Consider the following 25,606-nt stretch of genomic DNA (forward strand, 5'->3'; position numbering starts at 1 on the left):
GCTGTCCTTCTGACAGTTGAAGTTCATTTTACAAACTTTCTTTGTCTATAACTCATATTTGTGATATTTATATTTGCTTATGTCCTTTTTATTTTCTTTATACAACACATTAATGATATTGAATGTTTTCAAGGCACATTTCCTTTTATTATACTTAGAAAAACAATTATTGCTTTTGAAATACAAATATTTGCAGTCATGTCTGCCCGTCTTATTGAATTCTTTCTACACATGTATAGTGTCTCAGGCAAATACTGCACAAATCAAACCAAACCTTCTTATCAACCTGTTGGACACATATTACAAGCTCAAAATGATTATTCTCACATTGTTTTAGAGCAGGGTCTCTCTCCAACACGTCGCTCCCGTTCACATATCGCGCTCACATATTTTGCGCGCTCAAGTTCGTTATTTCAAATGTAGGTGCGCGGCAAGCGCGCTCATAATTGAAGCGACGCGCTCATTTTTTCCAGGCGCAGTATGTTTGTACTTCGCGGTTGTCTATGACAACTATTGACAACAAACCCACCGTAAACTGTCACGAGACTATCTATGTTAGCCCATAAGGGATACATTTTTTTTTTTTTTTTTTTTTTAAACGCGGCACACGCAACGACGGGCCGCACTAACATTAAACTTTAATGTCAAGTAGGGGGCCACAAAATATCACCCCGCGGGCCGCAAATGGCCCGCGGGCCGCGAGTTTGAGACCCCTGGACTAGAGTCAGTGAATCTCAACATGGCGCCCCCATGAGACGACCCGCTCCATGGAGATGAAAGCGTATTATTTAAATCTTTCTTCGTTTATTTATGTGTAAAACGGTTTTAAAAATAAAATATTAAAAAGTCGCAACTACCTTTTTTGCTCCGAGGCAGAAACGGGCTTTCATACCCTTAAAACCTGCTCAATTTAAAAACAAACCGTTTACTCTCCGTTCCAATAGATGGCGACAAAGATCAACTTAACATAACTCTACAGAAAGAGGAAATCTGAACAAATAGCACTAGGCGCATGTTCTGATCGCTAGGCTGATCTGATAATGTGTTGATCTCACCAGTCCATATTCAGTTTGTAAAGCAACACACCCCTCATTGAAGCTGATTAACAGCGTTGATAATGCGGCGTCTGGGTTCAGTGCAACAGAAAATCCCATGCGTTTTCCTGACGGAAGTGAGAAACGAACCATCCAGAAAACGCGACTGTCAGGTGGGTGAGCTGCATTTTTGTTACATTACATGTTGTCTTATCACCAAAACCCTATAAACATTGTAAATGCATCATAATTTTTCATACATATTTTAATTATTATTTTAGTCGGTGCATTGAAGGGAGAAACTGCACCCATGTCAACGGGCTGATCTAAAAGTGCTATATAATCACATAAAACGTATGACATAAAATGTCATCATGCATTGTATATGGTAGATTGAATTGATTTATTATCAGATTGTACATGCTCTGGTTCTCTTATTCTCGTACAGCAGTTCCAGGTGGTGGCCACTGAGAAAGTGCACCCTACTGCTCTTGCCTCAGGCATTCACTGTGCTGCAGCAACTGAGAAGATTGATGGGACATGCTGCTATGTCACCACATACAAAGGTATAATCTGGCTCATAAACGAGTCGTAACCTGTGGCGTTATTTATTTGGTCAAAAATACAGTAAAACCAGTACCAAAGTAGTATAAAAAAAAAAACTTTTCTATTTTAAAAATGTAATTCCTGTGATAGCAAAGCTGAATCTTAACTTCTTTCAGAAATCATTTCAATATGCTGATTTTTGTACTCGGGAAACATTTCTTATCATTATCATTGTTGAAGAACAGTAAGAACAGCTGCTTAATATTCTTGTGGAAACAGTGATACATCCCCCCCTCCCCCACCACCTTTTGTAACATTATAAATGCCTTTGCTGTCACTTTCGACTAATTTAATTTGTCCTTGCTGAATAAAAGTAATAATTTCTTTTTTTTATTAAGGGGAACCTTATCTCTGGGCTCGCTTGGATCGGAAACCCACCAAGCAGGCGGACAAGAGATTCAAAAAGTATCAGTATTCACAGAAGACCTATAAAGGTATTTCGGTCTAAGTCATTTTTATTTGAGATTTTTTCAAAATTAATCTTGTCTCGCTATTTAACTTGTATAAATATTAGAACAAACACAATAGTGTTATTTTCACTCACTGGCTAACAAGAAACAGTCTCAAAGCAGTGAATGAGAATGAAAAGAGCTAAACATCAGATATTTTTTGATTCTCTGGCAAATAACAGGATTTGTGTGGAACATGGATGAAGATTTCCGAGAAGTGCCAGAATCCTGGATCGCTGCTCACAGAGTCAAGCATGAGAATGGCCATCCAGTGCCTGACGAACATGGACACATACCCGGTGGGTTGGTGTCTCTGAAACACGCTCTTGTTTCTCATCTTCTTGTTGCAATGTTATACTGTACTTGAAAATAAAGGCAGCTGATGGCATAGTTATATCTCTTTGTTATGAAGGTTGGGTTCCGGTGGATCAAACCAACAAGCAGTATTGCTGGCACGCCTCTGTGGTCAATTATGATGTTGGCGTTGCCCTTGTCCTGAAGACACATGGGGACGATGAAGGATTGCTTGAAATTGTCAGCATTCCTCTGGCTGACCTCATGGAGCAAACCCTTGAACTTATCGGGACCAATGTTAACGGAAATCCATATGGCAAGTATAAAGGTTAAAAGTTTGGGGTTAATGTTTTTGAAATAAGTCTCTTTGTTTACCAAGGCTGGATTTATTTGATCAAAAATACAACAGTAATTGTAAATAGTATTTCAATTTATAATAAATATTTTCTATTGTAATATATTTTAAAATGTATTTTATCCCTGTGATGTCTAATCTGAATTTTCAGCATCATTACTCCAGTCTTCAGTGTCACATGATCCTTCAGAACTCATTCTAATATGCTGATTTGTTGCTGAAGAAACATCTGTTATTGAAAACAGTTCTACTGCTTAATATGTTTGTGGGAAACTGAGATACACTTTCTTTCAGGAGTATTTGAAATAGAAATACTGTATCAGTTTTGAATCAATTAATGTTAAACTGTTAATTTTGATAAATAAAAGTAATAATATCTTTCAAAAACCTTTTGAATGGTAGTGCAAGGGTTTTAGGAAGTAAAAAACCAACTGGAATCCTGTTGGGTTTGGAAGCAACTGACTGGGATTTTGCAGGTTTGGGAAGTAAGAAGCATCCAGTCCATGTTCTGGTGCCTCACGGGGTCCTGCGCATCCGGAACGCTCCTCCAGTGGAATTCCAGCAGCTGTTTTCCTGGTTTCAGGAATGCCAAGAGGGGCGAGTGGAGGGAATTGTTTGGCACTGTGATGACGGGACACTGGTTAAGGTAAATAAAGGGTTTATAAGGCTACATCTACATTATTCCGGATATATTTGAAAACAGCGTTTTCCAGAAGTTCATCGTCCACACTGAAATGTCGGAAAACGCTGAATTCACCTTACTGTGCATACGTGAAACCCCATAAAAGCTCACTGAGATTATACAGACGGAACGGACAAAGTTCTCCTGCTAGGATCCTTTTATTCAGCTGAATATCTCACCATTCACTGATGCGTCCAGGTTGCACTCGCTCTCCATTATATGTTTGGTCTATAACGCGACTGCTCTGATGTTTTGTCGCAGGACAGCAAATGCGAGTACATTTTCTGTCATCTTTGGAGGACTGCGATATGAAGCGGGCGCAAAGGAACATGCGTCATTGTTTTCATTGTCCACACTACAAATTTATCCACTTGGGAAAACGTTTTCAAAAAGCTCAGTTTTCACAGGACAAAAACGCTATCTCGGGTTACGTTTACACGACAACGATATGCTTAAAATGGAGAAGTTTTTCCTTTGAGCTTTCCGCGTACAGACGACACCATTGTCAAAACGATCTAAAAAGCCTGTATTCTGCTGCCAGGCCGTTAGATGGCGATGAACAACTATAGACTGAACATGTAATACACATGTGCACGACGTCATTGTTTTCAGAGATTCATGTTTTTTGTTGTTTACACGGAGACTTTTTTCAAAAACTTGCACTTTGAAACCCGTTTTCAAAAGTTTGCGTTTTTAGTCACCCAAAACACCATTATCGTGTAAACTTATGGAGAAAACGCATAAAAAGTTTTACGTTTTTAGTTGAAAACAGTGTCGTGTAAACAGTTCGGACGTAAGGCCAAAACGTATTAGTGTGGACAAGGCCTAAGTAAACATCATTCTGCTGCTGTTGCCATTATCCACATTTTCTTCTGATTAAATCATGTAAAATCTTATCTTCAGATACACCGCCATCATCTCGGTCTGAAATGGCCTGTCGGTGACACCTTCCTGAACACCAGACCTGTGGTCGTCCATGTTGATGAAACAACATGTGATCCAGATGCTTCCGAGAAGGACTTATTCAAATCATTCTCCAACATAAATGGACAACCCTTCAGCTGCTTACAGGACATTCAGTTTGAACCCTGATCCCATCAAATATAACTACCAAACATTCCTACTCCATCTGGTTTTAACCAGAGTGAAGACTGGTTTCCCAACACTCAATATTAGCCAAAACTGCCTGTTCCGAATTCCCATTGACACCTTGCTCATATTTGCACTTGGGTATGTGATGTATGCGAATGCTGTGATTGCTTTATATTTTGCACTTTTTCATTTCTTTTAGAGAATGGTATTTTTTTTTTTTTTTTATAAATAGGTTTCAGAGGACGTTCAGTAATATGTATATAAATAAACGAAGCAAACTGACGTTTATTACATCTAAGGGGTCTCATAAATGAGGCAGTGATTGATAATTATACATGCAAAAACAAAAAAAACCTTTTAGTTTCAGTTCTTGCTAGTAAGGCCACAAATCACAAATATTGTAAAACCTAACTTTGTATGAAAATGTTTTAATATTTGACTAAAAAAATAAATATTCTCCTACGTCTACTTATAAAACATTTCAACTTAATTGTACTTGAATATAAAGTGAAGTAACATTGTTACATGTACATATTTGGCTCTAAATAAGCAGTAGCAATAAAATCTGATGACCTGAAAAATTTGATCTGATGTCTGTTAGCTGATAGACACGTCTACAGGAATCGCCACACCAAACTGATCCGACAGCTTCTTCAGCTGTTCCTCTAGGATGATGTTTTTCTTCACCTCCTCGTTGTAATTAAATTTAAGATCCTCAAGTTCCTCGAAAAATGTCGGGTCAAAGCTTTTCAGCTCTTGGGTCAGTTTCCTTACTTCATCCTAAAATGAAAGCATTTAGAATGTGACTTGGTTTTAAAAAAAGCAGATTATTTAGAGATTGTTTTTTAGGAATACCTGTAATTTCTTCTTTTCAGTATTTGCGGCTTTCATTTGTTCCTGGAGCTCATTGAATCCTACAAAACGGGGGCCAGGCTGATGATATATGCATCTTGTCGTCTTGTACAATAATATGAAATTCTTAATCAATGGTGATCTTACCTGGTCCTACTTTGCTGGTCCCAAGCTGCTCATCGTACCTTTGGATCTGGCGAAGAAGTTGAGCTTTCTCTCTCTCAAGTTGTTTATTGGCCAATCTAAATGGGACATTTGGCAATGAATGAGTTTGAGTTGTTTTATGTATTTTGAAGTCTATGGATATTCTGCCTGTTGAGCGCTTCACCTCACTGATTGAAACTCTCTGGCAAGCCCTTTGTCAGTGGTCGATTCCACTGGGATATTTTTAAGAAGTTCCACCTGTTGATACACATTAGGCAATGTGCGCATGTTAAAGCTGGAATACACTACACAGCTTTTAAAAACAGAACAGGATATAAAACAGTCAAAAATCCATTTGACGACTTCCAGACACACTACCAGACTTTCAAGTCGTTCCGAACACAAAAACCCCCCCACATTAACACACCTTCAAAGTCCCCTGTTGCCCTCAAATCAAGTCAAAAACCTGTGCAAAAGACCTTTAGTGTATTTCAGCTTGTATTATAGTGTTTTATTATACAGATCAGTGTCTCACTTGTTCCTTCAGCTGGCTGACAGTGATTTTTGTGGCATGCTGTTTCTCATTAGCCTCTTTTAGCTGCACCTTCAGTTCTGATATGGTGGAGCTTTTCTTAGCGATTTCACTCTCAAGACCTTTCATCTTGTTTTCAAATAACCTGTGAAGGGAAAAATGAATAATGACCAAACATGAATACGAAATTGATAAAGTAGTACTAAAGTAAATGTACTACCTAGTCACAACTGAAGATTTCCAGGTTTTGCTGTCTCCCACCTCTAAAGATGACCCCTTTGACTGTGCTAATAACAGACTCTGATTGGTCTCCTCGAGCTCCGCCTTTAGTTTCTCATTGGTTACTTCAAGACTGGCCTTTGCGACCTTCAGCTTTTCTACAGCTTCTGCTTCCTGCAATTTACCAAAAAATCATGTATTAAGGGCACATACATGAAAGTTTTACTGACATGAAGGTAATGGAAATTATAAAAAAAAAACAAAAAAACCTTTTTAATATCTTTACGCAAACGTTCATTTTCCATCATGATTTTCTCAATGCCCTTGGTTTTTGACTCAAGTCTTGCGTTTAGCTGTTCCTCTTGTTTTCCTTTCAGCTTTTCATATTCTGACTGTAACAAAAAACATTATTACAGAATGTAGAAAAGAATGATGTACTTGAACAAAACTATCACAATCTTGCATTGTTTCCACAAATTAAACAGTTGAAGCAAAATTATCATCGTTTCGCATCATAAGACCTCGAAGTATCATCAGGAGCCACGGGTATTAATTTGGTTTTGCCTGTATGTTTTTTTTTTTTATCCAAAAGTGACAGTAGCCATTTACTTGCATTATATAAACCACCAAGGTTTCAGGTAAAAATCTTCTTTACATTTCCACTGAAGAAAAAATGACTAAATTAACAGCAAATTTTCATTTTGGGGTGAACTATCCCTTTAAGCTGTAACTGTTATAAACTTTGATAATAATAAGAAATGTTCCTTGAGCTGCAAATTATCTTATTAGAATGGTTTCTGAAGGATCATGTGACACTGAAGACTGGAGTAATGATGCTGAAAAATCACAGGAATAAATTACATTTAAAATATATATTAAAATATAAAATATAATATGAATTATTTTACTGTATTTTTGATTCAGTCTTGGCGAGCATGAGAGACTTCTTTCAAAACCATTAAAAAAAATCTTACCAACTTCAAACTTGTAAATGGTAGTGTGTCATTGATGTTCACAAAATGTACCTTAAGTTTCACATGGTCCTGTTCCAGTTTTGCAAGCTGCTCACGCACATTGGCTTCTGATGTCTTCTTCAAGCTCTCGTTCTCTCTCTGAACTTTCTCCACTACCTTCTTCATCAGCGCGATAGTCTTCTCCAGCTCAGGTACGGTTTTCCCGCTGCGGCCAGACTGTATGAGAGGAGCAAAAAATATGAATAAGGGAGATGAGAGGATCGGTGTTTTAAGAGCTCAGACATGCTGCTACCAACCCCACGAATATGGCTGAGTCTCTTCTCCACTTCAGCTTTCTCCTTCTTCAAAACACTGCACATCTCTTTGAGGTCAGACACCTGATCCTTTCATTACAGGAAGAGGAAAGTAAGTACAACAGATTCAATAATAATCCAGGTTAAATTATGTTATGCAGTTGGTAGGTGGTTTAAATGTTTTTTTTTAACATGCTATTAATAATTTAGATTTGACTGTACTTTTAATCGAGGCAGGTCCTTGTTTGCTTGCTCCAGTTGGAAACGAAGTTCTAGGTTCTCAGTGGACAACCTGAGGTTTTCTTTTTGGAACTCATGTTCTCTTTGAGATGGGGTACCAGAACCACGGCCAGACGTCTACAGAAACAACAAAGAGATGTTAAAGCCATAGAAAACGCATAGCTAAACAACACCCAGACAACAAAAACATTTTTCGACGCAAGATGGAGAGGGTGGAATACAAAGACAAAGTTGCTATGGGACAAAAGCAGACACTCTGGGTCTGGAAAGGCAAAGTCACAAGCTCAAAGCCAACACTGCTATAGGGCGGACAACTGGAAGCTTTGTGCTAGCACGTCAGTGGGAACTCCTATGCGTCAAGTACCTTTCGAGCTTTCACTTTGCTTTTCATTGTCTGCTCTTTGTCATGCAAGGTGGTGAAGTCTGATTCTACAGGTTGCAGAATATCCAAGACATCAAGTTTACTTTCAACAACATCAGCGTTTAGCTCCTTAGGGGAGGAACCTTTAACATCCTCACTTAAAATAGGGTCCACATCTTCCACGGGTATGAAGGACATGGTCTCCTCCATTGTTGGTTCTTCAGGCACCAGTTTGACATCAAATGTGGTTGAACTGCTGTTTTCTTCTTCCTCAACCTCTTTAGACCCTTCAGATGTTTTCAAATGTATTGGAACATCTTCAGATTTGAAAGACTCTGTGATCTCAATATGTTGTTCTTCAGGCTCTTGTTCCTTATCACTGTCTTGTGGATCATCCTCCAGTTGTACCTTTGAAGTCTCTGGCTCTGTGCGAGTCCTACTGTTGTCCAACATTTCTTCTGCATTTGTATTTCCATTATCAGTTGGTTTATCTTCCAGCTGATCTTCTTCCAAAGCCTTTTCTTGATGTGTCAGCCCTGACTTTATCTCTTCTGTCTCTCTATTATTCTTCAGTTCTTCCTGTGCATGTTCCGAAACTACTATATCTTGTCCTCCTTGAGCCTTATCTGGTTCGTTTTTTTCTTTCTCAACAGACTCCTCTTTTTCGATTTCATTCACCACATGTTCTGGTTGTAAATCAACAACACAATTTTCCTTGTTCTGTTCCTCACTTCGACTCACTTCTGCTGCACTTGTGAAGAAAGTTTGAGTTGCTACTTCCTTTTCAATTTCAGTTGATCCAGGGATTGTGTCATTTAATAATCGAGACTGAGTTTGCTCAGCTTCACTGATATCAAAAGTCATAGAACGAACTTTTGATGAAGAACTGAGCTGAGATGTTGATGCCAGATGTTTGTCCTTCATTATCGTTGATGGAATAGAGGTATGGAGAAGGAAACGGGTTTGAGAGGAAGCATGAGAGTGATATTAGTGGAGTGAAATTCATGAAAAAGTGTTAAAAGATGGCAAGATGGAAAGTGTTGCACCTACAGATGGTCTGGATGGAGACTCTTTGGATTGTTGACTTTCCAGGGAGTGAATCCTCTCCTCAAGATATCGGTTCCTGATGATAATATCCTCCATTGCAGCATCACGGGGTAAAGCCTGCTGCTGCCTTCAAACCAACCATACATATTAAACATTCATCCAGCAAAAAGCTAAATTGCACATACTGCTTTAATACAAAGGGGCACGATTTGGAACACACTTTATGACTTTGATTTGCTGCTCCAGTTCAGCGTTTCTTTTATGTAGTTCCTCAGTCTCTCTGTCAGCTTCAAGGGTCCGTGCACCAACGACCTGATCTGCGGTCACTCCTCTGCCCTTTAGTTTCCTCTGCAGACCCAACTTCTCCTGCTCCAACCTTCATGGACATCAGCCAACATAAACATGTGGAAATCTTTAACTTTTGTTCTTGCTTTTAATAAATGGTAAATTTAAGCTTACATCTATTGCATAAATGTAGGTCATATTTATTTAAGATTCCTCAAACTATTAATGCATCATTTGAAATCGTCCATTATGTGGATGGATTAGTGTCATGGCACAGACCTGCTGTAAAGTTCCTTGATCGTTGATAATTGTTTAGACAGAGAATCCACTTCTTTCTCCTTCTCCTTGAGAACGTTCCGCACTTTCTCCACCCTGGCCTGCCACTTTTTACCTTCCTCCCACCTCACAATTTCTTCTTTAGAAGACTGCAAATATAGAAATAATTGACAAGATTCATACATGATTAATATGTCAATAAATCAGCAAGGATTACATATAATGATTTAAATATATATATACGTATATATTCAAATATAACCAGTTTTAGTCAGAAAGCTAGACTGTGACCACAAAATATTAAATTAAATGTGGGTATGAAAGAATAAGAGCTCAAACAAACACGTAACATCAAATAAAATACAGTAGTCAATATTTGAAGTGGATAAAAAAAATTCATCAAAGTTGTCCTAAGTCAAGAACGGGTATTGTTCAAAATTCATGTATAACTTTGATGAAAGGTTGTGATCCACTTCAAATGTTGACTACTGTACTTACCATTGAAAGATATAAAGGTTTCTTTAGGATTCTTCCACACATTTTTCTCCAATTAATTTATCTTTAACTGCCTAACTGTATTTTTTTCCCCACAGTAAATGCAGTTCTAGTTCACCTTGTCCTCCTTCAGTACGCTCCGCTTGTCTGCAGGGTCTGAGATATACTTCCTGTCCAGCTCCTGCTCTAACTTACGAATCTTCTTCTGAAGAGCCTCTACTGTGGGTCCATCACTCTCAGCCTGAGCCTGCACACACAAACACCAAATACACACACACACACCATCAGCTCTGATATACAGTCGTGGAAAAAGTCACATTTATTTATTATTTTAGACTCTCATTTTATTCTTACTCATTACTATTCCTTCTCTCCTTTCATATGCATGTAAGAACTTTAAATGTTTTTGGGATTAGGCTGCATTTATTTGATCAAAAATACAGTAAAACAGTGAAATATTATTACAATTTAAAATAACAGTTTTCTAATTTAATGCATTTCAAAATGTAATTAATTCCTGTGATGGCAAAGCTGTATTTTCAGCATTATTACTCCAGTCTTCAGTGTCACATGATCCTTCAGAAATCATTCTAATATTTTGATTTGGTGTTTAAGAAACATTTCTTGTAATTATCGATGTTAAAACACAATTGTGATGCTTAATATTTTTGAAGAGACTGTTGACAGTAGCCATTGAATTCCATAGTATTTTGTACTATGGTGGTCAAAGGCTACTGTCAACTGTCTGGTTACCAACATTCTATAAAATATCTTCTTTTGTGTTCAACAGAAGAAAGAAACTCAAACAGGTTTGGAACAACATGACGGCGAGTAAATTATGACGGAATTTCCATTTTTTGGTGAACTATCTCTTTAAGCACTTTGTCAACAGTTGAAAGGTACTATATAAATAAAGTATAACTTTATTTACTTTAAAAGGTTACGAGGACTAAGATTATACATACAAATAAAGCCCCTGTTATTTTTCTTCCCAAGGACCACAAACTCCAATAGGAGTAAAAGCGATGAGCAACACAATGGTGTCTAGACGTATTCACTGCCGTCAAAGAAGTGCTCTGTTCAACCAGACATTGAGCAGAAGCTCTTCATTTGCAGAGAAAAGAGGGGCGATGACTCACTGTCCAAATGCTCCGAGCTGCTGGTAGGATTACTCAAGATCAGCGAGACAGGAATATTGTGACCGTGAACATTTATGGTACAAGTGAACAAGGGTAAAGAACCTTTCTGGATTGGAAAAACATGCAGTCTGACCTGTAGGCCGCTGCTGAGCCTCTGGACCTTCTTCTTCTGCTCATTCAGCTGATCTTCCAGAGCCTCTTTCTCACTTTGCAGCTTGTTATGTGATTTTTGGCTCCTCTGAAGATCCATGTTCAAGTTCTCCAGCTCCTCTTTCAGCAAGTTTTCTCTGGCTTTTGCCGCTCGTACGCCATCCTTAGCCAGCTGGAGCTCCTCATTAAGGTCCCTCACACATGCCTGATAAGGAACACGGGGATAAATAATTGCTTGGTTAGGGTTGGGGTACAATTCAGTATCTTAAAATGTTTTATCTTAAAAGGGTGTGTTAAAAACCAGAAAGTTGAAAGTTTGTTGGTTGGTCCCATCAATTAACTGTCCTATGGCATATTTTTTAAACTTGATTGACAAATGATTAATAAAAGCAACGGGCCAGTGCTTTTTACAATGAAATTTAAAAGAGGCAAGTTATGAGTAATATATTTTTATTGTTACATTTAGCAAACTTTTTAATCATTAACTAAATAAATTATTTTATTGGTTTTTGAAAGTGATTTATTCAGATCAATTTGTATATTTAATGAAGTGATAATATATTCATTCAATTTATGTTTAAGTCACCCTCCTCCTAATCTTCCATGAAAACTATATCTTTTATTTAATTTTTACCTTGCAATTTGGTGAGCTTCTACAAAATGACACATGTATTTGTGCCAGTTAAAGTATTGAGACAACAGAAAAGGGAATAATTTTCTTTTCCATTTTAGAAGCTGGTAGGAATTTAGGCTTCTTCCTTATTTGTACCCTTAGCTCCTTGGTCTGCTTGTCAACGATCTGTTGAACATTGAGGGCCTCTTCCTTCTCGGCAGCATTGGCGATGATCTGCTGTTCTGCTTGAGATGTCAACTCTCCACGAAGTTCCAAGAGAGCTTTACTGAGAGCCTGCAGATGAGGAACCGAATTCTTATCTTAGTCACTTTCAAACATCACAGCGGAAAAACCTATGCAGAAGAATTAAGGTGATATCACACTAGCTAAATTTTGGCGCAGTTTCATGGGGATCTCAAGAAACATTCCCAACAGCGTGGATTTCAATTGAAATGACAGTTTCACCCATGAAATTCACCAATCAACAGTAAATCTGACTGCACATTTACACTAGTTGTCCACTGTGTGGTACCTTCAGCTGTTTCTCCTTGAGTGCCAGCTGTGTCTTCAACCGCTCCACAAGGTTCTTCATGGTGTTGGATGGTGATCTGACATTGGCCTCTTTCTGGGCCTCTACTTCCGTACGGAGGTAATGCAGCTCTTTCTCCATCTGAACGAGCTGAGTTCTCAGCTCTTCTGCCTCCTGGGACAGACCCTTCATTTGGGCAACATGTTTCTCCTCCAGTCTTGGAAATGAAAGACCATTAAAAGTGGCATGAGGAATAAATATCTTGATATTGATCAATATCGAAAAAGTGGGATTGTTTTTGGCCTTGAGCCCTCTCACACACCCGCCGCAAAGCGGCACCAGGCGCGACGCAAGTGTTTTTTGTTAGTTTCAGCCCGACGCAGTTATTTTCACGTCCTGCACCATGTTGTTTAAATAGCAAATGCATTTGCGCCCATCTGTGCGCCCATGGGCGTGCAGGTCTGAAAACGAGGTGTGTTCGGGCGCATTGTTGACGCGTTGCTATTTGGAGGCAACTAAAATAGACTGTGCCATTGATCAACAAAAACCTGGTCTAAAGTCAATGGCGCAGTATTTCTTTTTGTTATTTAAAGGGCGCATTAGTAATATGCGCCTATAGGCGGGTGCACAACGCGCGTACATTCTGCTTATTACACACAAAGGGACACGCAGCAGCACACAAACTAGCCAAATATTAAAAATAAAAGGATTACAATGTAAAAGATTAATATTGTGTACATAAAGATGGTGGAATCCGGCTTGTCCCGTAGATGGCGCGCACGAGCAGATCCGTTTCCTCTCTGGAGAAGCATCCAGTTTTTTCGCTTGCAAATTCCGCCACGTAAATAGCATGACCATTTTTCCCATCGTTAAACTAGCAAAAGTGGATTCGGACAGACCTAAGTGCACTTGCGCTGTGCGCTTTAGACCATGCGCTTAAAATAATCGTTAAAATAGTTTCCTGGCCATTGTTTTAATGTCTCACCTGGCAGTTTCTGCAGCATGTTCCATGGCTTGTGCTGCTGCCAGCTGCCTCTGTTGGTCCAGCTCTGCAATGACCCCCCTCAGCTTGTGTGTCAGTGAGGAGAGCGAATTGTCCTGCTCAGCCACCGTCTGCTCCATTTCTGCCAACCGCACCAAGTGCTTATTGGTCGGTACGGTGATGGTGGGTTTCTTCATTAGCTCCTAGAGAAGAATAAAACTGAGTATAGCCTACTAAAGTTGACAGCAGCCATGATTTATGACATTACTATATTTATTATGTGCACTAGTTTCTACTTTCTGGCCCGCTATCCCAAATTGAGCTTTATAACGAATACGCTAGGTACCAGAGCCGTATGTTTGAAACAGTCCAGCGATGTGTCCATATACTCGTCCAGTTTCTGATGCAGAGCCCTGACCTCTTCCTCATGCCTTTTGCCAATCTCTTCCTGCTCCTGGGAAAATATAAAATCAAGATATATGAGCTTTTATGCTTTTATGCGTTTTATTGTGCAATAAAGATCACCAGTTTATGAAGCCTCAGTTTTTAACTTAAATAGGCACCTGACGAGCCTTTGCTAACATGTTCTGGTACTTCTTGAGAACCTCTTCTTTCTGATCCAGACGCCCTTGTAAGTTATTAATGGTCTGGTGGGCGACTTTTAGAGTGGGCTGGCTCTCAGAGTCCTCTTGTTTGCTCAGGTCAGCCAGGAGCTTCTCTCTCTCAGCAGCGGCTGGTAGGCGAAGCCTCAGTTCATTGATCACTTTGTCTCGAGATAAGACGTTCTGTTCTGATGTCCACAAAGCAGCTTCTTTTTCCTTCAGCTTCTGCTCAGAGAAACTCCTTGTAAGATAATCTTACTTCAATAACAAGGTTTGCAATTGGTAAAATTTCCACAATAAAAAAGTACCTCTTCCAGAATTTTGCAGGTGGCTTTTGTCTCAAGGATGGTGCGAACGTGCTCTTTGATTTTTCCGAGAGCGTAGTCTAACTGGTGTGCTAAAGGCTGATTTGGATCCGGTAGAGAGCCTGTGGCTTCCTCAAACTAAACTCAAACAGGACAAGTTAAGTGTAAGTTAAAGTGTAGTTCATTAAACAGCTTATCACTATCCAGAAACAAATGTTTGTCAAGTCTGCCACCTTCTGAGCTGTGCTTAGGATTTCATTCTGCTGTTTCTCATAGGAGTCGAGCTGGCGCTCCAGTTGCACCTCTCTCTGATCCCAGATTAGCTGCCGCTCCTCGAGAAGCTGATACAAGGATAACAAATATTATTAGAAATCATGATTGAAGTATGCTCTATACAGTGTAAAAATAGATAAGAAACTTGTTTAAATGAAATACTGACATTATTCTGCTGCACCAGCTCCTCTTCCTGGCCGCTGATGGTGCGTTCCTGCTCCGCCATAATATTTTTCAAGTATTTTATCTCTTCCCGCTGGGTATTAAGCTCTCTGCTCTGCCTCATTTCCAACAGACGAACTTCCTCCAGTTTCTTATGCCACTCGATCACCTGTAAGGGTTAATATTAAGCTGTAAATTCTGCAGCTGAGTGTAAATTACTGTTTATGGGAACAATTTCCTTTATTAATACGAGTAACTTAAGTTGAATAGATATAAGATATAAGTGAAAAGATATAATATATAAATATATATGAATAATTATTATAAATAATATATATATATTCAATATAATAAGAAAATATGTTTTCAAGAATCACATCACAACTCAATCAACATACTTTCTGCGCTCCTTTAGCATCTTTCAGTGTTGCTATGAGCTCCTCCAACCCCTTCAGCTTTAGCTCCAGTTCTTGTGCCTTCCCTTCTGCTTTCCTTCTTTCCTCTGCCGCATTTTGCGCTTCCTCCCTGGCCCGTGCCCTGTCCTCCTGCAGGTGGAGCATGGTGTTGGAAAACTTCTCCTGTTGAGCCAGCGGCAAGGCTCCTGAGAACTGTCTGCGGAGGGCCTGAATGGTGTGGCGCAGGTGTCTGGCCCGCTGATGTCCCTCCTGCCTTGCGTGCCACAGCGTCTGCTGCTGGGCATCCAGCTGCTGTTCGACTCTGAGCTTTTGCGCTTCGAGTTTCTGCAGGCGCGTGTTGGTGGCCTCCAGCCGGCTGATTGCTGTGGTCTCGCTCAACTGGAGAGCTACAATGTGCTGGTGGAGTTTGGCGATAAGGGCCTTTTCATCGGACTGAGCCTGAAGAGGAGATGTGCATTTAGTGGCGTGATCAAAAGGGTGCATAGCTGAAAAGAGAAAAACATACCTGGTAGTCCAACACCTGTCTCCTCAGGCTTTCTACTTCTTTCTCTCTCGACTGCTGTCTGGCCTCCAGAGCGGACACCTGCATTTTAGCGACATCTGACACCTCCCTCAATCTGCAAACATTTTAAACCTCTTAAAACAGATGTTTGTGTGCATTTTCTCATGATACCAGGGCTCTCAAGTTTTAAAGACAGGCAAGAGTGACAGGGCAAATGAGAGGATGCTTAATTGCTTTTTACCTGACATCTTTGAAAGACAGATGCGATGATTAATGCATCCATGGCCATGGCCAGGATATAATGATAAAATATGACATAATTTTAAAAGTGACTATAACATCGACTATGCAATACACTTTATTTTATTTAGTGCTTATAAAATTATTAAGCCTTTATGGAGAGAGAGATGTTTATAATGTGACAATATGTCAGTCATCGTGTGATAACGAAAATATGACTAGGCCTAGACTACTTGTTCTGAGCAGGTGTTGTCAGTGAACAGGCTGTAAAACTGTTGGCTAAATTACAGACACTCATGAAAAACTGATGGTAATTATCTGGGAAACATTCTCCAACAGCAGTCAAGATGTCATTGTTTGTGTCAAACAAGTTGTGAATTTTTTGTAACATTAAAACAGGAGATCATGACTTTTCTTGAATCTTACCCAGATACAATAGTGCTATTTTCTGATTGGCTATTGAGTAGCCCCTTTCTTTTTTTTTTGATTGGCTGATAGGTGGCAGGCTCGACTAAGAACTCCAGGGGAGACACGCTTGATTCCTGCCGGCATAGTGAGAGCGGCGCGGCCAGAGAAATTTTGTGCGTTGCGGCAAATTAAATATATTATAAATCGCTTTTCAGCGTGAGAAATACAATGTGTGGCGGGGGTGCGTGACAAAAGACCGAAATGAGTGACTGTCACGCTCAATGCGTGACACTTGAGAGCCCTGTGATACTGTTGTAATAGCAAGCATGTGCACAGGTTGAGTCCACAGGCTTACTTGGACACTTCAATCCGCAGCTCTGCCTCAGTTTTCTCCAGTTCGGTGATTCGTTTGCGATCGGCGTCGCTGATGTGTTTGCTTACACTGTCCGCCAGCTCGTCCCTGAGCTCCCGCTCTATCCGCTGAGCCTCCAGGTTTAGTTTTGTGAGCTACACCACCATACAGAAATATATGCAAAATATTAAATTTAGCGAATTAAATGTTCAATACACTGTTTTAAAAAAATGAAATAAAATAAAAGCTATAAAAAGGAAATAAAATAAAATAAAAGCTTATTTAATGTTCAACATAATGTGTTTTATAAAAATAAAATTAAAGATTATAAAAGAACAACATATTGTAAAAAAAAAAAGTTGTTTTACTAAAATTAAACAAAAGCTTATTAAACGTTTTAACATAAAAACTTATTTAATGTTAAACATATTGTGTTTTATAAAAAATAAAATGATTCAACATTTAATATTCAACATACTGTGCTTTATTAAAATAACCTAAAAGCTTATTAAATGTTCAGCATACTGGCCCTCATTTATCATTCTTGCGTAGAAACGGGCGTATATGTTGGTGTAAGATTATGCTTACACTCCTCTCACCGCCTGATTTATGAAGCTGTGCGTACCTTTGAAATCCAGGTGTACGCAATGCCTGCCCTTGATAAATCCCGTGGCTGAAAACGATCGTCATTAGAATAGCACGCCCCTATATATTTATGTCTCCGCTTCCCCCACGCCCTCATTTTACGCCATGGACACACGGAAGACGGCAAAGAAGAGAAACTTCTCTGACGTGGAGCCGAAATTACCTATCACAATGCAATATTTTACAGCACGTCTTTTGAATTAGCATTCAATTTCGAATCACGTTACATGTATTGGGGTGTACAATAGTGATGATGATGATGATGTGATGTGGAGTACCATTCATTCACATTAATAATTGCATGACAATTTGTAATTCTTCTTATTATTAGTATGATTTGTATTAATGACGCTTATTGTTATTTAGAAGAAGAATGTCATTATTATTATTTGTATTATTATTATTTAAAAGAAGAAGAATGTATTTTTTATTATTTTGTCAGTCTGAATTATTTTTTGGTCATTGAAAGCCTTTCGTTACCGAACCCAGTCCGTGCGCACCTGCCGGGGATAACCCTGAAACGTCAGGGTAAAGCGCACAGGCTCGCAACTGAAGGAATACATATGCTTACAAATCAAATGCTTTGGTAAAGTCACACAAATTAAACATTGAAGTCCATGTTGCACAAAAATAAACACTGAAGTTAATAATTACTATGTTGTTGTTTTTTTGTTTTACAGTGGGTCATAATATATCATATATTTTAGTTTGTCAGTGCGTTTTGTGGTGTTAGCAATTGTTTTTCTGGGCATTTCCGCACTAACTCAAAACGTGCGTACATGTACACCACCTCCTGAGCTGGCGTAGGATTTGAGCGTGCCGTACGCCAACGTCCATATTGATAAATCTCAAAGTCACCGTGGTTTTGGGTGTACGCCAGGTGTACGCTGGAAATTTGGTGTACGCACTTTTGATAAATGAGGGCCACTGTGTTTTATAAAAAATAAAATAAAATGTTCAAGCTAAGGTGTTGAAAGTGTTTTTTGGCATGTTTCTATATGGTTGTATTCGGGATGGATGCTAGGTGATGGATGCAAGAGATAAATCAGACCCACCTCAGCAAACTTGGTCTCTAGCTCAAAGTTGCGCTCTTCCACCTGTTTGAGGGAGTTCCTCAGATGCTCGTACATCTTCTGAGCATGTTCAGCTCGCTGTCTTTCATTGAGCTCCTTCATCTCCAGCATGGTGATGCGCCTGGACACAGATACAATCTCGCTGTTGGCCAGGGCTTTGGCGGCCTTGTCCATGCTGTTCTCACCACCTGTGAACACCCGAAATCATGGGAAATAGGTCAACTTTAGGATATTGAAGAGAAAACTTTTTTTATTCAATGACAATGCTTCAACATTGCTTTTGTCTAATCAATTAGCAGTGACGTCTACCAGTCATGTTGAAGTTTTCCCAGGCCTGCTCCAATGTGTGCAGCTTCTCCTTGCTGATCTCAAGCTCTTTATTGATGGAGTTAATGCGTTCATGTAAAGACACATTCTCCCTCTGAAAGTGAAGGAGAGTTCTGTAATAAAAATGAAGAAAGACCTCCACTGCTTTACGTAATTTGCCAAGAGATGTACCTCTAGGTGCTCCAGTGTGTTTGTCTTCTGAACAAGGTGATTGTCTTTCTGTAGGAGGTTTCTGTACTTGATGGTGAGCTCAGTGTATTGTTTGTTGGCTCTCTCCAGCTCTGATGCAGTAACACTACCATCAAGGGATTTCTGCAATGTGGCTATTTTAAACGCTGCCATTTCCTGAGGGCAATGCAAGTTTACAGAGGTCAGCAGAGGTTAGTTACAGCTCTCAGCGAAGATGACTACTAGCCTTGGAAAAACAACAAAACAATACTAAAACAACTAAATTTGTCATTAAAAATACAATCATTATTTATACTTTTTTTATTATTATTTGTTAATATTGTGTTGAGAGTTCATAAAGTATTTATTTAATTTCAGTAATTTTGCTGACATTGTTTTATAATTCATAAACAGTAGTGGTCAAAAGTGATGTCTGGAGGGGGAGATTTGTTTTACATGACCCTACAAATTTAATTAAACTATCAAAATATGAGGCAAATATTTTATATTGTTTAAATATTTTAAATATTAAGGAAAAACAAAACACTATACTTGGTTAAGGTATCTGACAAAATTATTTGTCAAAAAAGGCAAGCTACAGCTACAGGCTTTATTTTATTATGCAAAACAAAAATGCATAGAAAAAAATCTCACAAGAAAAAGTATCCATTGACTACAACATAATAAGCTATTAATATTTTCTTGGTTCTCTCTTGTTTTTGCATGTGTTTTCTTTGTATGACATCCTGGACAAAAAAAATATGTCTTTACAATTTTGCATGACTCAATATCAAAATCAACAATCAAAATGTTTTAATAATATTCAAATAAAGGATGAAAATGTCAATTTTCCTCAGCCAGACATACTCCTCTTTATAAGGGTTTTTTAAGCTTTTTGACACCATGGTCCTACAAATATAATGATTCTCTTTGTAAGAGACTCTCTACCCAAAATATAAATAGTAGCTATCCATATATGTATATGTGTATGCTGTACAAAATATTGTAAATATGTGTAGAATATTATATACAAAATATTTAGTTTATATATTTTTTTATTCTACAAACAATTAAAATAATTTTAATTTAATTTGTAAGCAGAAAGAAACTGTAATAAATGTCAATTTCTCTTAATGATAACTTTAAGGTATTTATTTATTTATATTTGTACTTTTTTTTTTTACTTTTCCCAAAACTTCACAAAAAAAACCCCATATCAGTCGGCCTCTAATAAATCCCATCATTCATAAGTTTCTTTTTCATCTGTATGAGTTGTATGAGTGTTGCCTGATACCTTGAACCTCTGCAGGTAGCCAATTCTTTCTGTTACCACGGCCTCCATGTGTCTGAAATCATCCTTCAGTTTGCCGTTCTCCTTCCTCAAGTGTTGCTCGAGCTCAAGCAGAGTCGTGTAACGTCGCGTAAGACACTTCTCGTTGACCCTGAGAACCAGGGTTTTCCGAGCCGTCTCAGCCAGCTGCTGTCTGATCTCATTTGGGTCCTTTTCAAGAGCCTCTAACCAGTGCTGGAAATGAGTCAAACAGATAATGGGAATCATTTAAAGGATTACAAACACAAACTAGAAACTTAGTGACTTTGTTAAAGTCTTTTAGAGACTTACATTGTACTCTTTGATTTTTACTACATCCACCTCTCTTTGCTCCTCAAGTTTGGATTTCAGTTCTGCAAAAAAGTCCATCTCTTTTTGCCAAGACTCCCTCTCACTGGAGCAGACAGACACCGTGAATTAAAACAATGCTTTATTGATTACCATTCATATGTATGATTGATATATATATATATATTACATTATATTATACTTTATAATATAAACAATCTTTTTTGGCTCTACATACCTTATATATATATATATACACTCACCGGCCACTTTATTAGGTACCCCATGCTAGTAACGGGTTGGACCCCCTTTTGCCTTCAGAACTGCCTCAATTCTTCGTGGCATAGATTCAACAAGGTGCTGGAAGCATTCCTCAGGGAGTTTGGTCCATATTGACATGATGGCATCACACAGTTGCCGCAGATTTGTCGGCTGCACATCCATGATGCGAATCTCCCGTTCCACCACATCCCAAAGATGCTCTATTGGGTTGAGATCTGGTGACTGTGGAGGCCATTTTAGTACAGTGAACTCATTGTCATGTTCAAGAAACCAATTTGAAATGATTAGAGCTTTGTGACATGGTGGAAGTAGCCATCAGAGGATGGGTACATGGTGGCCATAAAGGGATGGACATGGTCAGAAACAATGCTCAGGTAGGCCGTGGCATTTAAACGATGCCCAATTGGCACTAAGGGGCCTAAAGTGTGCCAGGAAAACATCCCCCACACCATTACACCACCACCACCAGCCTGCACAGTGGTAACAAGGCATGATGGTTCCATGTTCTCATTCTGTTTACGCCAAATTCTGACTCTAACATCTGAATGTCTCAACAGAAATCGAGACTCATCAGACCAGGCAACATTTTTCCAGTCTTCAACTGTTCAATTTTGGTGAGCTCTTGCAAATTGTAGCCTCTTTTTCCTATTTGTAGTGGAGATGAGTGGTACCCGGTGGAGTCTTCTGCTGTTGTAGCCCATCCGCCTCAAGGTTGTGCGTGTTGTGGCTTCACAAATGCTTTGCTGCATACCTCGGTTGTAACGAGTGGTTATTTCAGTCACTGTTGCCCTTCTATCAGCTCGAACCAGTCTGGCCATTCTCCTCTGACCTCTGGCATCAACAAGGCATTTCCGCCCACAGAACTGCCGCTCACTGGATGTTTTTTCTTTTTCGGACCATTCTCTGTAAACCCTAGAGATGGTTGTGCGTGAAAATCCCAGTAGATTAGCAGTTTCTGAAATACTCAGACCAGCCCTTCTGGCACCAACAATCATGCCACGTTCAAAGTCACTCAAATCAACTTTCTTCCCCATACTGATGCTCGGTTTGAACTGCAGGAGATTGTCTTGACCATGTCTACATGCCTAAATGCACTGAGTTGCCGCCATGTGATTGGCTGCTTAGAAATTAAGTGTTAACGAGCAGTTGGACAGGTGTACCTAATAAAGTGGCCGGTGAGTGTATATATATATGATATTTTACAATATAAATGAACTTTATTGCTTGGCATACCTTTGATGCTCCTTATATAGAAGTCCTTGTTGATGGCGCATCACTGCAAATTTCCTTTTATACTCTTCCAGAGCTGAACTTATCTGCTCAATGGAATCTTCTTTGTTTTTGATCTCCTGAACATCCACAGTTGGGAGTCTTAATATTATGTACCTTACATCTGGTTTCCATTATAACACAATACAGTTACCGGACTGACACACACCTGTAGGAGTTGTACTATGTATTCATTGAGAGCGTTGATGACCTCGACACTAGTTGGCGTCATCTCTTCAGGCAGAGCTAATGTCTTGTAAGGGATGGAAGTGCCAGTTGATTTGCTCATTGCTTCAACCTCACTTTCCAAGTGAGCAACCTAAAAAAAAAAAAAAAAAAAAACCACAAAAAGAGGATGTGCCAGTGAATTTAAAACCATTTTTTAATCCAGTAAATGCTTGAGTTGGTATTTTGAGTAATACCTTCTCATTAGCTTTCGTTAACTGATAGAGGGTGTTTGCTGCCTCCTCTCTCGCAGCCTTCAACTCCTGGCGTAGCTCCTCATTGCGGCCGGTCAGCTGATCTACCTGCGTTCTCAGGTGGAGGCTTGCATCAAACTTTCCCTCCGAGTACTTCATCTCCAACGCCTTAAGATAAACACATTTATCACTCATATATGTTGTGACAGGATATTTAGGAACAGCAATGTCACTTCGCTGCAAGATTAGAGACCAAAAACTTCATATTCAAGAATGTAAGACTGAAAAAAAGTTATCAAGATGACTATCTGTGTATATATATATATATACACACATGCATATTGGGGCTGTCAATTCGATTAATCGTGACTAATCGCATCTAACATAAAAGTTTTGCTTATATAATGTGTGTATATATATATATTTTTTATATATATATATATATATATATATATATATATATATATATATATATATATATATATATATATATATATATATATCTTACATGTATGTATATGTATATACAGTATCTCACAAAAGTGAGTACACCCCTCACATTTTAGCAAACATTTTAGTATATCTTCTCAAGGGACAATACTATAGAAATGAAACTTGGATATATTTTAGAGTAGTCAATGTGCTGCTTGTAGAGCAGTATATATTTACTGTCCTCTGAAAATAACTCAACATACAGCCATCATTGTCAGAATAGCTGGCAACAAAAGAGAGTACACCCTAAGTGATAACAGCAGTACGTCGTTTAACCATGCAAAGCCACATGTCCTATTCATCATGTTCATGTTTTTGTCTGCTTGACAGGACCATTCAAATTGTTGTATCTTTTATTAGAGCAGTTAAAATTTGTGCTTTGAGTAGAATTCTCTCATACTGACCAATGGATGTTCAACATGACACCTCATGGGAAAGAACTCTCTAAGGATTTGAGAATTAGAATTGTTGCTCTCCACAAAGATGGCCTAGGCTATAAGAAGATTGGTAAAACCCTGAAACTGAGTTACAGTACAGGCCAGGGTCATACAGAGGTTTTCCAAGACGGGTTCCACTCGGAACAGGCCTCGCAAGTGTCAATCAAAGAAGTTGAGTCCTCGTGCTGTGCGTCAGGTGCAGGCGCTGGCTTAAAAAAAACAGACGCATGAGTGCTACCAGCATTGCTTTAGAGGTTGCAGAAGCGGAAGGTCAGCTTGTCAGTGCTCAGACCATACGCCGCACACTGCAACAAGTCGGTTTGCATCGCCGTCGTCCCAGAAGGAAGCCTCTTCTGAAGCTGGCTAACAAGAAAGTCTGCAAACAGTTTGCTGAAAGCAACCTGTCCAAGAGCAAGAATTACTGGAACCATGTCCTGTGGTCTGATGAGACAAAGATAAACTTGTTTGGCTCAGATGGTGTCCAGCATGTGTGGCGACGCTCTGGTGAGGAGTACCAAGAAAATTATGTCTTGCCTACAGTCAAGCATGGTGGTGGAAGCATCATGGTCTGGGGCTGCATGAGTGCTGCTGGTACTGGGGAGCTGCGCTTCATTGAGGAAAACATGGATTTCAACATGTACTGTGACATTCTGAAGCAGAACATGATGCCCTCCCTTCAGAAACTGGGCCGAACGGCATGATAACGACCCCAAACACACAACGCCAAGATGACAATTGCCTTGCTGAGGAAGCTGAAGGTGATGGAGTGGCCAAGTATGTCTCCAAACCTGAACCCTATTGAGCACCTGTGGGGCGTCCTCAAGCGGAAGGTGGAGAGGCGCCATGTGTCTAACATCCAGCAGCTCCGTGATGTCATTATGGAGGAGTGGAAGAGGGTCCCAGCAACAACCTGTGCAGCTCTGGTGAACTCCATGGCCAGGAGGATTAAGGCAGTGCTAGATAACAATGGTGCTCACATAAAATATTGACACTTTGGACACAGTTTTGACATGTTCACTTAGGGTGTACTCACTTTTGTTGCCAGCTATTTTGACAATAATGGCTGTATGTTGAGTTATTTTCAGAGGACAGTAAATATATACTGCTATACAAGCAGCACATTGGCTACTCTAAAATATAACCAAGTTTCATTTCTATAGTATTGTCCCTTGAGAAGATATACTAAAATGTTTGCTGAAATGTGAGGGGTGTTTTATATTTAAATGTATAATTTCACATGCATAATTATAATATTTATTATTTATTAAAAATAAATTAAAACATTATTTATTATTTACTTAATATTCTTTATAATTCACACATATAAATATAAATGATTTATTTTCATTCAATATTACAAAGAAAATAATGCAATTCTACACAGATTCAGTGTGGGCCCACTAAACGTTGGTGAACGTACACTGACGAGTCTCTCCAGGCTGGGAATATTGACGCCAGTGGGTGTGGGTGTTTTCTTCTGAGCGTCCTGGATGGCCTGCAGGATCTCCTTCATTCCCTGCTCCAGCTGCTTATTCTCATTCAGCATTTCACTCACTGTAGGAGAGAGAGAAACATTATAGTAACAGAAACCACCTGACACTGCAAGTGTTGGAAGGTCACAGTGATGCTTCTCACATTTGGCCTTGAACTGGGCAGATTCTGTTCTCTTGAGCTCCAGTTCTTTCTCTTTGTTGCTCAGCTCTTTCTGTAGACGCTCGTTCTGAGAAACAAACAGGAAGTTAGCTTAGCTTTAATGCTTATGATGTTCAAAACTCATCGTTCTCTGATAAAGGCTTACTTTGCGTTTGATCTCTTCATCGTTAGATCCAGAGACAGGCCTCTCTCTCAGAGATCTGCTGGGCTTTTCTTCAACAGTGTCATCAAGCAGTGAACTACTGACTACCGATATGCCTTAAAAAAAGGAAATGTGCTGTCAGGTTTTATTATATAATGTTACAATGCAAACAAATGAT

At 39.1% G+C, this 25,606-nt stretch overlaps 2 protein-coding genes and 1 long non-coding RNA gene across 7 annotated transcripts in view; 1 reads left to right on the top strand and 2 right to left on the bottom strand.

Annotated features, from left to right (window-relative positions):
- The first annotated feature begins 980 nt into the window (after nt 1-980).
- rlig1 (RNA 5'-phosphate and 3'-OH ligase 1) lies at nt 981-4,884 on the top strand. 2 transcript variants are annotated; one of them, XM_056251032.1, is made up of 7 exons: nt 981-1,207; nt 1,486-1,600; nt 1,979-2,074; nt 2,272-2,388; nt 2,502-2,699; nt 3,215-3,384; nt 4,324-4,884. In XM_056251032.1, the coding sequence occupies exons 1-7, from the start codon at nt 1,118-1,120 to the stop codon at nt 4,510-4,512; spliced, it is 975 nt and encodes a 324-aa protein (XP_056107007.1). In that variant the 5' UTR covers nt 981-1,117; the 3' UTR covers nt 4,513-4,884. The 2 variants fall into 2 exon arrangements, with proteins under 2 accessions (XP_056107007.1, XP_056107006.1); XM_056251031.1 differs by having other exon boundaries at nt 982-1,207; nt 1,483-1,600.
- The window catches only part of cep290 (centrosomal protein 290), a 32,639-nt gene continuing 11,812 nt past the window's right edge, over nt 4,780-25,606 (bottom strand). For 3 of the 4 annotated variants that reach the window (XM_056251005.1, XM_056251004.1, XM_056251006.1), the window contains 37 exons: nt 25,432-25,544; nt 25,269-25,353; nt 25,054-25,187; nt 22,708-22,872; nt 22,455-22,604; nt 22,250-22,365; nt 20,738-20,840; nt 20,411-20,641; nt 19,120-19,293; nt 18,931-19,042; nt 18,604-18,809; nt 16,907-17,058; nt 15,907-16,018; nt 15,384-15,839; nt 14,990-15,154; nt 14,784-14,891; nt 14,554-14,688; nt 14,207-14,470; nt 13,990-14,097; nt 13,647-13,846; nt 12,665-12,878; nt 12,289-12,426; nt 11,503-11,724; nt 10,349-10,477; nt 9,739-9,884; nt 9,395-9,550; nt 9,178-9,301; nt 7,749-7,883; nt 7,530-7,616; nt 7,285-7,449; nt 6,529-6,651; nt 6,261-6,433; nt 6,044-6,185; nt 5,693-5,766; nt 5,512-5,606; nt 5,368-5,426; nt 4,780-5,292 (listed from right to left, as the gene is read on the bottom strand). In XM_056251005.1, coding sequence (XP_056106980.1) covers nt 5,110-5,292; nt 5,368-5,426; nt 5,512-5,606; nt 5,693-5,766; nt 6,044-6,185; nt 6,261-6,433; nt 6,529-6,651; nt 7,285-7,449; nt 7,530-7,616; nt 7,749-7,883; nt 9,178-9,301; nt 9,395-9,550; nt 9,739-9,884; nt 10,349-10,477; nt 11,503-11,724; nt 12,289-12,426; nt 12,665-12,878; nt 13,647-13,846; nt 13,990-14,097; nt 14,207-14,470; nt 14,554-14,688; nt 14,784-14,891; nt 14,990-15,154; nt 15,384-15,839; nt 15,907-16,018; nt 16,907-17,058; nt 18,604-18,809; nt 18,931-19,042; nt 19,120-19,293; nt 20,411-20,641; nt 20,738-20,840; nt 22,250-22,365; nt 22,455-22,604; nt 22,708-22,872; nt 25,054-25,187; nt 25,269-25,353; nt 25,432-25,544 — 5,654 coding nt within the window. In that variant the 3' untranslated portion in view covers nt 4,780-5,109. Of the gene's footprint in view, nt 5,293-5,367; nt 5,427-5,511; nt 5,607-5,692; nt 5,767-6,043; nt 6,186-6,260; nt 6,434-6,528; nt 6,652-7,284; nt 7,450-7,529; nt 7,617-7,748; nt 7,884-9,173; nt 9,302-9,394; nt 9,551-9,738; nt 9,885-10,348; nt 10,478-11,502; nt 11,725-12,288; nt 12,427-12,664; nt 12,879-13,646; nt 13,847-13,989; nt 14,098-14,206; nt 14,471-14,553; nt 14,689-14,783; nt 14,892-14,989; nt 15,155-15,383; nt 15,840-15,906; nt 16,019-16,906; nt 17,059-18,603; nt 18,810-18,930; nt 19,043-19,119; nt 19,294-20,410; nt 20,642-20,737; nt 20,841-22,249; nt 22,366-22,454; nt 22,605-22,707; nt 22,873-25,053; nt 25,188-25,268; nt 25,354-25,431; nt 25,545-25,606 lie in introns of those variants that run through there. The other variant, XR_008807129.1, reaches the window with a different exon arrangement.
- LOC130085327 (uncharacterized) lies at nt 17,916-18,477 on the bottom strand. Its single transcript, XR_008807132.1, has 2 exons — nt 18,374-18,477; nt 17,916-18,338 (listed from the first exon to the last, which is right to left on the bottom strand). It is a non-coding gene; the product is annotated as an uncharacterized LOC130085327 (long non-coding RNA).

This window comes from Rhinichthys klamathensis, unplaced genomic scaffold (genome assembly GCF_029890125.1).
Source record: "Rhinichthys klamathensis goyatoka isolate OS25496 unplaced genomic scaffold, OSU_Roscu_1.1 h1tg000076l_1, whole genome shotgun sequence".
NCBI lineage: Eukaryota > Metazoa > Chordata > Actinopteri > Cypriniformes > Leuciscidae > Rhinichthys > Rhinichthys klamathensis.

Coding starts and splice junctions, on each gene's coding strand:
- rlig1 (XM_056251031.1), top strand. CDS start 1,118: ATGCGGCGTCTGGGTTCAGTGCAACAGAAAATCCCATGCGTTTTCCTG. Junction 1,601..1,978: donor CTATGTCACCACATACAAAG/GTATAATCTGGC, acceptor TTTTTTATTAAG/GGGAACCTTATCTCTGGGCT. Junction 2,389..2,501: donor CGAACATGGACACATACCCG/GTGGGTTGGTGT, acceptor TTTGTTATGAAG/GTTGGGTTCCGGTGGATCAA.